Here is a 13,103-nt window from a genome sequence, read left to right as displayed (position 1 = left end):
GGCTTGTCAAAGCCCTATAAGAAATATAAGAAATAAATGTTGTTGTTGTTGTTTGCCTTAGGGATCCGCTATAAGAGGGGACTGGACAATATTTTGGTGGATAACTTATCACGTGCCCATTTGGGTTACAATTGTTTAAGGAGAAAAAAAATGGGATTTTTCTTTTTTTTTTTTTTGGTGGGGGGTTGTTACGTCCTTTAGGCTGTAGAATGGCTTGGGGTGCTCTGTGTTGTGCGTGTTCTCTTTTAGGCTGTCTGCTCGGGAGGAGATTTGGATTACGGTTCCGCCCACCAATTCCCTTGTCAACTGGCAGCCAATCAACGCACAGGGCAGAGAACTAAAACAAGGACCATTCCAGCCACCATTCCAGCCTCAATGTTGTGGAGCCAGAACGGAGAGAGTTGGAGTTTTGGATTGTGTTAGAATTACAGATAAGGTAAGCCTTTGTTGTGTGTTAGTGATTAGTGTGGTTAGTTGTGGCTTTGTTGTGTATTTGCATTGTCTCTCCTTTCATGGTGTGTTGTCCTCCTGTGAATTGTTGTGTAGTTGTTGTATATAGCACTTTAGGTTTGGTTGGTTGTTCACTACTCATTGCAAATAAAAGCCCAATATTTCACTTGGGCCTGATATCTGTGTCTTCCCACTGCACACATTCCCCTCGTTTATTGTCATCTTTCCTGACCTCTAGACAGGGACGTGACAGTGACAATGTACATGATAAAGTGCCAAATATAAATTTGATTAAGAATTGGTAGGTACTAAGGGTGTTGAAATAAAAAAAAGATCTACAACACGACATTATCGTCTTAGCTGGAGTTTAGAAAACCACACATATTTTTTTTTTATGCTGAGCCATGTGGCAAGCGCAGTGCGTGCCGCTTTTGATCTGAATGTGGATTTAGATTTCTCCATATATTAGATTTCTTTAGAGTTTCCTCCGTTAAATGAATCAAACCTGTTACAACATGAAGCCACAAACGGCAGATGTGTGTTCAGACATCCGTGGCGACCCCTAATAGGAGCAGCCAAAAGTATAGGAAGAAGCAGACGCTCTTGACTAGAGGGACATTTATAAGTTAGTTTGTATCCATGTTGCCAGCAGGGTTTAAGCCTGAACAAAAATAGGAAATAGTACACACAGACATACATGGGTTTGTACATGAGACAAGTGACAAAACAATAGAAGGAAGAAATGTGAGGTTTAAATAGTACTAATACTAATTATGTATAATGGGATACGCATGAGGATCATTAGAGCTTAGAAGACAGGGAAAAGGAAATAGCTTGTGGGTAAGGGGTGGCAGGACGTTACAATCTTTATGTTTATCTTTATGTTGGGATTACATGTGTAATTTATAACTTGTTGATTACAGGAGGACATTAATGTAGCTGCTTTTCTATAGTTATATTGCAACATTGTTTTATTGCCTAGTTCTAACTATATTCTATTTTTACTGCATTTAAACTATTGATTAATTAACTAGACTGTAATTTCTGTTAGACAGAAATATTTGTAATGCTTCTGTATTTTACTAAAAATTGACAAACACTGGTTTTGTAACAGTGCACATTTTTACACCAAAAGTATGGTTAAAATTATATTAAGAGAAATGTATAATTATTAATGATTGTGTGTTAACTTGATAATTACTTGATGATTTGATATACAGTACACATGGTAAATGTATACATATGGATTTAAAAGTACCTTGCACTGTAACAATGAACTTAATGGTGTCATCTTGCACATCTAGGACATATTCCCCTGAATCTTCCAGCTCTGCACAGATGAGAACAAGGGACCGGAAGCTTTGTTCTTCCTCCAGACAGAAGCGCTCATTTTCCTGTATCGCAACACCATCTTTGTACCAGACTCCTTTGCCATTAGCCCTTGACAGCTCACACTCCAACACAATGTCATCAGAGACCATACATGTGTACTCTCTCTTCGTGTCTGCTTTCCTCAGGATTTTTACAGGAAGCTCTATATAAAGATAAACACAACATTTCTCATTGTGTCCGTGTGTGTGTGTATAACTATATATATATAACTATACAATGTATATGTGGCTGTGCTTACCAGCAATTTTCACTGGGAAATCAATTGCCTCATGTTTGGCATCACAGGTATACTTCCCAGAATCCTTCAGTTCTGCACAGTGTATGGTTAGCCTACGGATGAGGCCATCCTCTGTGATTGTAATGTTGCTGCTTTGTTGCACTTCTTCTGTGTCTTTCATCCAGCAAACCTGAGCATTAGGACGGGATACCTTGCACTCCAGCACTATGGGTTCTCCTGAGAACTTTTCTACATCACTCTGCATCTCACTACTGCGCAACAATTTCACTGGGGGTTCTGAAATAAATATAATTTTAATGTCTCTTATTTCTACTATTATTCTGTCTAACCATTGATACTTAAAACACTCAATCTGTTTATAATGGTAAATGCTGTGGTAAATAATATCTTCAACGTCATTTCTATATCAGCTGCACTTTCCACACACAAATTCTTACCTTCCACTGTCAGCAGGAAGAGAATGGAACTGTTAGCAGTTTCACAGATGTACTCTCCACTGTCCTGCATGCTGGCACAGGGTATGACAAGCCTACGGTGTGATCCATCAACCTCCAAAGCCAGCCCCTCATCTTCATCTACTTCCACTCCATCCCGGAACCAGAACACCTCTGCTTCAGCATGTGAAATTTCACAGGCCAGTTCCACATATTCAGATGTGCAGACCACCACTTCCACCTCACTTTCAGTTGGCGACAGAATATACACCAGAGGCTCTAGAACAAAAACCACAGAACATTTACTTATGGCAGTGTGGTCAAAGGTTTCTTCCTTTATTTTTTTCTGTCAAAGTTTTTTAGAGGAGTTTTTCCTTGTGTGCGGAAAGGTCAAGTGGGGGGTATCAACTGTAGGGCCTGTCAAAAACCCATTGAGACATACTGTATGTGATTTTGGGCTATATAAGAAATAAATGTTGTTCATGTAGTAAGCAGTGGGAGCAGGGTGTGGGGATGGTACTGTGCTCAGTTGTGCCTTGTCTGGTTTGGGATTGGAACTCACAACCTTCCAATTATGGGTCCGCTTCCTTACACACTAGGCCACCACTGCCCCAACTAATAATTAGGAACCCCACAGTAGTATTCATTATCATCTTTGTGCATGGACCCATACCTGTGATTGTGAGCTGGAAGAAAACCGAATCACCAGCTGTCTCACACACATATTCCCCAGAATCCTCTTTATTGCTACAGAGGATGGTGAGCCTGCGATATGGACCTTCACAACTCATCCTGATGTTCTCACTCTCTTTGATTCTCAGGCCATCTTTGTACCAGTGTGCAGTTCCACTGGAGCGGGACAGCTCACAGCTTAACACGATCTCTTCCAACACGTGCCTGTCCAGGTGCACATCCTCTTTTGGGTCCACAATCATGACCGGAGGTTCTTCATCAGGGGAATGGGGTACAATTAACTGATGTTTAAAAAAATCCTTTAAAATCATTTATGAGCAAAAGATCAAATACTGTAAAGTATGAGTATGTGTGACAGCTCCCTCATTCTCAGAGAAGTCTACAAAGTAACCCGAACTGCACTTCTTGCAATGCACAACTGAACACTACATAAAATACTACACCATAATATCTTTCATGACATCCCTTTCAGTTTTGTCATGCACCTGCAAATGCTTTGGATCTACCTGTCCATTAACTATGAGGGAATGATCACTCCCTGAAAAGTCCATCACAAGTTGAACAAAATCACACTTTTACAATCATTGTATTTATAAGTTGGTGTCCTAGTGAACGTAAATATAGTCGTTGTGATTTAACTACATTAAGAACTATTGTGTTTAGATATGTATTTTGTACCTCTGATGTTGACTGTAAACTCTGCTCTGTTCTCTCCTGCTATGCAGGTGTATGTTCCCGCATCCTGCAGTTCTGCAGCTCGGATAATGAGTCTCTGCATCTTGCCCTCTGCCTGCACAGTTATGTTTTCACCCATCTGTATCTCGACACCATTCTTCATCCATTGCACAGTTGCATCCATCCTGGACACCTCACAGTGCAGCACCACTGGATCCAGCTCCATGGCAGTCTTCTGTCGCTCTTCCTCTGGAATCTGTGTGAAGCTCACAGGTGGGCCTGATTATCATCCACCAAAACAATGTTTTAGAAAACTGGAGACTAAAGCTGAATCAGTGTAAGAAGGATGAGTTAATGTTAATTGAAAATTGTCATTTTCTTTGGTCAACCAGAAAAACAGTAATATGAGATATAATTTATATACTTCCAAAGAGTGATAACATAAGTAGGAAAAATTACATGAAAAGCTTTTACATCACCTGTGATGTACACCTGGAACGAAAGAACGTCATCAGCCGTTTGGCAAGTATAAACTCCAGTGTGACAGAAGTCAGCTGAATGGATGACAAGTGTCCTGGTTTTCCCTTCTGAGTGTACATCTGTGTCACTCTGAGGGTAGATAGGCACCCCATCCTTAAACCAGCAAACCTCAGTGTTGGGATGTGATACATCACAGTGGAGAATAATGGGATCGCCCACTTCCACAGACTTCCTCTTCTCTTCTTCTGGTAGAGCTGAGAACAATGCTTGAGGAGCTACATATATTTGGTCAATCAGAGGGTAGACAGTATGTTAAACACTAAACAAAAAACAAAACAAAATTGTCAAAATATGATTTGGAAATGTTATAAATCAGGGCTGTCTGTAAGTTCTGCACTGATGATGAGATAATTAAAACTGAACCAAGAGAACATTCATCAAGTAATTAGCAAGGAATTCAAACCAAATTAGCTGGAGACTAGAAACATTGGAAGATTAAACTCTAAAACCGAGACAGAACAATAAAAGAGCTACAAAATTTAGTGAAATATGATCACCGATCGTCATTTACTACTTATTCAAATGCTATTATTTCAGTCCTGGGTATTGTATTTAATTTACCTTCAACATCAACAGAAAATGTAATGGTATCACCCCTTGCTTGGCAAGTGTACGCTCCAGAGTGTAAGACTTCAGCTGATTGGATAACAATCCTCCTCATGTTTCCCTCTGATTGGATATTCAAGCCATCTTTTCTCTGCAGCTCCACCCCATTCTTGAACCAATGTACTTTGGCCAATGGGTTTGATACCTCACAATACAGTACTATAGGATCTCCAACCTCCACTTTTTTATTGGCCTCCATTGTTGCAAGGGGAGTAAACTTCACTTCATGAGCTGAAAAAGTATATATATATAAATTTAATCTGTTTATTTAGGCTAGTACCACATGCAAAAAAACACGTTTGTTTGTCAAGCCTGGACTAGATAATTTTCCAACATTATTTTTTTGGACTAATTCAAATGCAGTAAAACACAAATCTGTAAATAAGTTCCTTTCACCTTCCACCTGAAGCATAGCAGAGTCTCTAACTCCATTGGCAATGAAGGTAATCTCTGCTCCATTGTAAATCTCGCTCACATTGCGGATGATCAGGGAATGCTGGTTCTTAGAGTGGCTGATGGACAAGCTCTCACTATCCTTGAGCTGGGTGCTGTTCAGGAACCAATTTCCAATCATGGAGGTGGAAAGCTCAATGGAGAAAAGTGCATCATCACCAGGAGACACCATTGCATTCTTCAGCGAGGTTTTGATCTTGGGTCCTGGTACTGAAGAATTAGGCAAGTTCAGAAATACATTGCATGCTCCCTTTGCTGGGACAAATCCCTCATTACAGTGTGAGTAGGACACTCTAAACACACTAAAGCATAAAACAACCTTCATGCTTTCCTGCCATTTTATGAAGAAAGCTCTGTGCATGCCAATCCTTCTGTATGGGTTAACTAATACAACTAAAACAAGGTTTCAACTAATACTGGTGAATTGAGATTGGTTATCCAAGCACACATGTAATGAAGAATTCTGTGAACATCAAAACACTTAAATGATAGTTAGATGTAGTATTTCATCCAAACAAATAGTTAATGGAAGGGTTGTTAAAATGGGTGAATATATATATAAAATATATATCTTGTCCAAAATTAGCATTCAATTGTATTATCCACTTTCTTTTGTAACCAGCAATTTTCATTACAGTGTCCAGAATTCTTGACAATGCACAGCTGTTGTGGTTAAATATAACCATAAAAATTCTTTGATATTTAAAACATATTGTAGATTTTTACAATAGGCGCCAGATACTCACCCAGATGGACCACTTTAGGGAACTCCACATGCCCGCTGTGGCCATATTTATTGATGCAGCAGATGCGGAAGCGATAGTTGCCCTCATATGGAACACTATCACCTACAACCTCCACTGTAGTCGCCATCTCTGTACGCATGCACTTTTGCCACTCCTGTGATCCAACCTCTTGCCTCTCTAGTAAGTACACCAATTTAGTGGTGGTCTGCAGATTTGGTGATGGGTCCCAGGAAAGGACCACTCCGTTAATTGTGTCTGAGCTCATCTTCACCCCAACTGGACATGCTGGAGGACAATGCCTAGCAGCTGATGGGAAAAAGCACAAGATGATAATTTGTCCCGCTCCTACAAAGGAATTTTTCAACATTCAACATAAATTAGTCATTTTGAAAGACACTTCCTGACCTTTTACCCTGAGGCGACAACTAGTCTTGGACCTTCCTGCAACCAGGGTGATAGTGCCTGAGTCCTGGTATGAAGTGTTGACAAAGACAAGGATGTGCATCTTGCCAAAGTATTTAATAATGGTCTGGTGGCTCTCGTGCAAGAGTAATCCATCTTTGAACCAGTGCACATCTATGTCCTCCTCTTCCAATTCCACACAGAAGGCAGCATTTTCCCCCTCCAGTACCTCCAGCTTCCGTGGCATCTTTTGGACAATTGTGCCTACAAAAACATGCAGAGTGGGACCAGATGAAAAAATCCTGTAACTGTGTTCTGTTCTTAAAATGGTAAATACTACTTTAAAATATGTAAGGCTTATATGTTTATCACAACCATTCTTCAGTCAGTGTTGCTTCTCTGTTCTCTTTTTTTCTGTTGGGTCAGATTCTGACATAAAAATAGTAAAAGAAAGGGATGGACACCATATTTACCTTTGACAGCCAACTCTGCAATACTTCTCCCTCCATCAGGCATCTCACAGAGATAGACTCCATCGTCATCTGCACCCACGTCATGAATGGTAAGCCTTCGTCTGGTGCCCTTCTGCTCCATTCTATACTTGCTGTCAGGCTGGAGTTTTTGGTCCTCCAAGTACCAGGTGGTGGATATGCGCTCTTCTGGGACCTCACACTCAAGCACTGCCATGTCTCTCTCTTTCACCTCCACATCTTGAAGGCCCTGTATGAATTGCACCTGCGCACCTGCATATAAATCATTTGAGAATTTGTAAATGACTTACATTTATCTGAAAACTTTGTTCAGTCCCTGAGTCACAGTGACCTAAATGAGGTTTGAAGAGATTTTCTTTTATCAATTTACATAGCATCCCACCTCACTGCATCAAGAGTTTAATCATGTTAAATCAGAATCAAGTAAACATGGGCCATTTATAAAGTGAAAGTGAAGTGATTGACATTGTGAATCCCAGCACAGCACACAGTGCACACAAAAAGTGCTTTATCCTCTGCTTTAACCCATCACCCTTGGTGAGCAGTGTGTGGGAATGGTGCCAAAGATCGGGACCCGAACCGACAAACTTCCGAATAGAGGACCATTTCCTTTACCGCTCGGCCACCACTGCCCCAGAGGCCAACCAGTGCTCTAGCATACACAAAGCTGCAGCATATCTAAAATATTCACTGAAGTACCATAAACTTAATCTTCGTAATAGTGGAGAATTCATATCAGGAAGAACAGATTGAGGCCCTGATTTCTCTGGCATTATACAAAAATACAGACATTAACAGAAATAAAGAAGATCAGGCTGCTTGAAAGTTTTCTGTATGTTGAATAAGAGAAACTAACTACCCAACCAGCCTGGGTGCAAATATTTGTCAGCCATAATTCAAATTGAGAGGAGGTTGCAGGCATTCTGGACATCTAGGGGAGGCGCCCAACTTCCCCCTCCACACACACAGAAACATATTAAGAATTTTGGCATATTTTATATTGACATTTTATTGTAAAACCATATTCAGAACCATACTGAATTTAAACAGGTAAACATATATGGAGCTATGGACTTTTCTTGTCCATTTTCCATCTGTGTTAATTTTGCATTCCAGTATTAACACCCATCCTCGCATTCATGTCCCGTATATATGGGTGTGATAGAATTTAGAGTACACAAAAGGATGCTATTTGCAGCTCCTTATTCAAATTGTCTGTTACACCTTAAATACTGCTCAGCATGCTGCAATACTAATTATTTTACATGCAAATGTCCATATTCATCATAAATCTATGTGAACATGAGCAAAGTTCCCAGATCAATGTTACAGTGAAAAATGTTGTAGGCCAGAAAGGTATTAGTTGATACTATTTCTACGCATCCTGTTATCAGTGGCCCAGAGCTTTTAAACTGTAGTACTTTATATATATATGTTTTTGTATGAAAGTCCCATTCATCAATCCAATGCACAGTTCCCATGTGAAAACAGTGTTGGGCCAGACAGGCAACTCTTACCATTCTATACCATTTCTAATAGGATGTTGGGAGGGCACAGAGATCGTAACCACATAAAAATTTAAAACAAATTTACTGGCTGTAAGCATTTTTGAACTATATGGGTATTGCGGCCTGCTGAGCTAACTTTAGTGGTTTATTTTGTGAGCTGGTTAGATGACGCTCCTGACAGTGATGCTGCCCCCACCACCTTGGGCAACTCCTCATGTCGCATATATCAAAACCCTCCACTGGTTGTTGTTGTACATCTCCTGCTTCACTCTGATCTCTACACTCCTAATATGACTTGAAAACAGGGTGTGTCAGCAGACATCAACATCAACGACACAATCTCTGCTATAGAGACACATTGCATTAACACTACTTTAACTGAAGCATTCTGAGCATACCGAATGACTTAACAAAAAATGTGTGCATTTATTAACCCTACCTTTGACAGAAAGGTGCACTGCACTCAAAGTGTCACCAAGTGCATTGGAAGCAGCACAGATGTAAAGGCCTGCATCCTGTTGTTTACAGTATAACACCTTCAGTGTGTAGTAGCCCTCACGATCCTCAAACAGCATGTGCCTTCTTCCAGCTTTTATCGGAATTCCATCCTTCTTCCACACAATCTCTGGCTTGGGCTTTCCAGTTACATAGCATCGAAATTTAGCATGCTTCCCCTCTGACACTGCAAATTTTTTTGCTTTGGCTACATTTAGCTGTGGCTCTTTGCTAGGTTTGGCCATTCTGCGTCGGTCCTTGCAATTGGACCATGACCAATTTCCATTTGTGTAACCATTTTGGAGGCTTTCATCGTGAATTTCTGGAACAGGTTCCACAAGGAGCACCGCGCCAGTGACTGCTTCACCGTGTGCATTTATTGCCTTGCAGGTGTAGACTCCTCCATCAGGTGCTCTTGTCCTGTAGATCTTGAGCTGGAACCAGCCCCCATCCTGCTGCCCCACGTGATAGTGGGCACTTTCATAGATTTCATTAAGCCTTTTTCCATCTTTCCCCCAGACCACCTCTGGGAGCGGCTGCCCCCACAGCTTACAGGAGAAGGCAGCGTCCTCTCCCCGGTCTACACGCAGAGAAAGGGGTTTGATGAGAAATCGGGGCTTGTTTGGGTTCTCATGCAACACCATGTCAGACTCCTGCTGGACTTGTGGCTCCAACATTCCCTGGGGCTCTTTTGAAGGTAATTGGTGTGCTGGTGGCAGTACCAGAACCTCCTGTGTTTTATCCTCCACTTTCAGAGTGGCAGCAGCATATGTTTCTCCAACACTGTTTTTGGCCTTGCAAATGTACTGACCACTGTCTTCTGTGGTCACATGTGATATTGAGAGGAGATAGGCATTTCCTTCCTGGTAGACCTGGTAACGTCCCTCTGAAAGTATTGGCTCATTCTTCCGCTCCCAGAACACATCTGGTCGGGGGTCTCCCCCAATTTTGCACTGGAGTAGGGCATCCATGCCACTCTGAACAACCACAGGACGAGGGTAGCTGAGGACTCGTGGGGCACCTCCAAACACATCCATTTTATTTTTTTAGTTATGTCCTTTCTGAATGGCTCAGATGTCTGGAATGCTGTCTGTTACCTCATTTCATCCTGAGCAAAAAATATATCTTTTAGTGTTGATGACACAATATATCCTTTTTTTCAATATTTTAAGTTACATTTTATAATATTTTTCACAAATTAGATATTGCGTTGGATGTAACTAAGCCTTGCATGAATAATGTATAATAATACATTATTAATAATGACACATATATCAGCTTAATTGCACTGATGGCATTAAGCTGATATATTCACAGAGAAACCAGATAAAAACAGTTGTTGCTGCAGCCAAGAAATCAAACCAATGTTGTTGGCTCTGCTCAGTCTCCACAGCTGTTGCTGTAGCTCAAATGGAAGGCCTTTGAAATAGTCAGTCCAAATAAAGATGTGTCAGTAACCATGAGTAAAACAATAGAAATCCCTGACATGTCAGACAGCTGTGCTTAAGAATATACATGTCCAGTGTTCTATGTGTCGCCAAGTGCTTATTTCTATTAACAAAATACATTCTTTGCCACAAAATGAATTACATAATGACAAAATAAATGCACAGATTCCAGTGAGAGTTGGTAAATGTGAAATCACTGTGTTAATTTTGTTGACTCAATTTTGTTTTATCCTCATAAGCACATTAAATGTTTAAATGTAATGCTCAACTATAGCACAGCCAATGGCCAAAACATTGGTTTAATTTTTACATGAACAGGGTTTTCTCACTACTAGAACACTCTAGTAGTAAATGTGTAAGGGAAATCCAAATTAAACTAATGGACTAAACTTACCCCAGAGATTGAGACTGAGCAGCAAACAGATTCTTCTCTGGTTACTCTTGGGGTTTAAAGCAAATTGCCCCTTTTTCCAAAATCTACACTGATCCTTGAGCCTAGTATTACCACGTTTGGTGGCCGTCAAATGGCTGATCTTCCTCAGATTAAGGATCCTAGTCAGAAATGATGCTCTCCTTTGTCCTCTTGTCTTATTGTCTTCAGTGGGTTGAACTGGCCAGCAGTTGTCCTGTATGCTGTTAATGCCCTTTCTCTGTTAGTACATGTCCTGCCTGTATATCCGTGTCCCTGTGACTGCTGAGACTAGGAGCTCAGTGCATGCTGCTCTTAATTTCTCTGTCACTCCTTACTTGAGTGGTTTTGCTGATGGAGTAGTGGGCCCATAAATGCTTTCGCAGCTGCTGCTTTCCACACCCCTACTTTTCACAACCCCCCTCTATATGTGCTAAAAATAATGTGGGCCTCAATGACAGAAGAGGAAAGATAGTGAGAGACACTTCACTCAATGGTCTGCAGGTGCTAAATATAGATTAAGGCCTTAGTGGAGGCCTTTTTCCTAAAACCATAAATTGCACACTGGTGTCTCCTATAGCACCAGCCTTGGATAACAGCTTGGGTTTATCTGAAGAGTGACAGCTGATCAATTCCAGAGCAAAGCTAGCATGACCCCGTAGAGACAGCAGACCACTGTTAAGAAAGGTGTTAAGAAATTACATCAAGTACAGCACAGAGGTTTCTTACCAGATTTATCAACGCTGATCAGCTCACAGTCAGACCCCGCTGAACTCAACCAAGAATTAACACTGCAGAGTATGTTAGATAATCTTGCTCCTCCTCAAAAGGAAGATAATAAGAGACAAAAATGTAATACCTTGGTATAGTGATCTCATGCGCTCGCTTAAGAAGACCGCCCAGAAATTATAACGTAAATGGCGCTGAAGTAAATAGAATGTATTCCGAATAGCATGGAAGGAGAGCCTCTTTAACTATAGGAAGGCTCTTAGTGCAACTTGATCAACATATCTCTCACCTTGTTAATAGACAAGAACAAAAATAATACCAGATTCCAGTTTAACTCTGTAGTCAAACTAACCAGAACTAAAACAGAAACGGATACTATCATTCAATATTATCATTGCAGCGACGGTTTTATGAATTTCTTTAATACTAAAATTGTTACAAATAGAGATAAGATTAAATGCATAACAAACAGCTCCGTCGACATTACTTTGGAAAATAATCTGACCAGCTGACCACCGATTAGCCGATTGGTGTCAACATTCTTAAAGAGCATGAATTCGTAATCTCATCCCCAAATCAATGTACTTACATTTACATTTACATTTACAGCATTTATCAGACGCCCTTATCCAGAGCGACTTACAATCAGTAGTTACAGGGACAGTCCCCCTGGAGCAATTTAGGGTTAAGTGTCTTGCTCAGGGACACAATGGTAGTAAGTGGGATTCGAACCCGGGTCTTCTGGTTCATAGGCGAGTGTCTAACCCACTAGGCCACTACCACCCTACTTACGCATTGGAACTGCTTCCTACATGTTTCCTTAAACAAGCAGCACCCAATATTCTAAATCCTATCCTTAAATGTATTAACTCGTCGCTTAGCACCGGCCACGTACCAAGTTCGTTCAAGTTCTTGATCGCAAGTCAGCTATTGAATTATAGACCGAAATCCAACCTTCTGTTTAAAGAATTTTAGAAAAAGTCATAGCCCAGCAGCTGAGCGCGTACCTAGACAGCAACAATATCCATGAATTATATCAATCGGGATTCAGACCTGATCATAGCACTGAGACAGCGCTGGTTAAAGTGGTTAATGACCTGCTCTGATCAGGGACACATCTCGCTGCTTGTCCTGCTTGACCTGAGTGCAGCATTTCACACTATTGATCAGATCATATCTGACCGATTGGTATCAGTTTGTGGACATCAAGGGTGATTCGTCTTTACTTAGTAAAGTAGAGTTTGGTGTTCCACAAGGTTCTGTCCTAGGTTCGTTGCTATTTTCCTTGTACATTTTATCTTCAGGTGACATAAACTGGCTGACTACATTATAACTCTAGATAGCCACTTGGGGTGGTAATAGCCTAGTGGGTAACACACTCGCCTATGAACCAG

At 40.8% G+C, this 13,103-nt stretch overlaps 1 protein-coding gene across 4 annotated transcripts in view; it reads right to left on the bottom strand.

The window, feature by feature from the left end:
* obsl1a (obscurin like cytoskeletal adaptor 1a) overlaps positions 1 to 11,360 on the bottom strand; it is a 35,274-nt gene extending 23,914 nt beyond the window's left edge. Inside the window, exons 1-13 of one of the 4 annotated variants that reach the window (XM_028954960.1) lie at positions 10,966 to 11,360; positions 9,068 to 10,231; positions 7,103 to 7,372; positions 6,633 to 6,893; positions 6,228 to 6,533; positions 5,425 to 5,691; positions 4,984 to 5,259; positions 4,362 to 4,637; positions 3,886 to 4,161; positions 3,188 to 3,460; positions 2,518 to 2,793; positions 2,081 to 2,356; positions 1,709 to 1,984 (exon numbers count right to left, since the gene is read on the bottom strand). In XM_028954960.1, coding sequence (XP_028810793.1) covers positions 1,709 to 1,984; positions 2,081 to 2,356; positions 2,518 to 2,793; positions 3,188 to 3,460; positions 3,886 to 4,161; positions 4,362 to 4,637; positions 4,984 to 5,259; positions 5,425 to 5,691; positions 6,228 to 6,533; positions 6,633 to 6,893; positions 7,103 to 7,372; positions 9,068 to 10,160 — 4,126 coding nt within the window. In that variant the 5' untranslated portion in view covers positions 10,161 to 10,231; positions 10,966 to 11,360. The remainder of the gene's footprint in view (positions 1 to 1,708; positions 1,985 to 2,080; positions 2,357 to 2,517; positions 2,794 to 3,187; positions 3,461 to 3,885; positions 4,162 to 4,361; positions 4,638 to 4,983; positions 5,260 to 5,424; positions 5,692 to 6,227; positions 6,534 to 6,632; positions 6,894 to 7,102; positions 7,373 to 9,067; positions 10,232 to 10,965) is intronic. The other 3 variants (XM_028954963.1, XM_028954961.1, XM_028954962.1) reach the window with 3 other exon arrangements.
* Positions 11,361 to 13,103: the final 1,743 nt, after the last annotated feature.

Source organism: Denticeps clupeoides, chromosome 15, assembly GCF_900700375.1.
Source record: "Denticeps clupeoides chromosome 15, fDenClu1.1, whole genome shotgun sequence".
NCBI lineage: Eukaryota > Metazoa > Chordata > Actinopteri > Clupeiformes > Denticipitidae > Denticeps > Denticeps clupeoides.
This window is presented reverse-complemented; position numbering and strand designations above follow the sequence as displayed.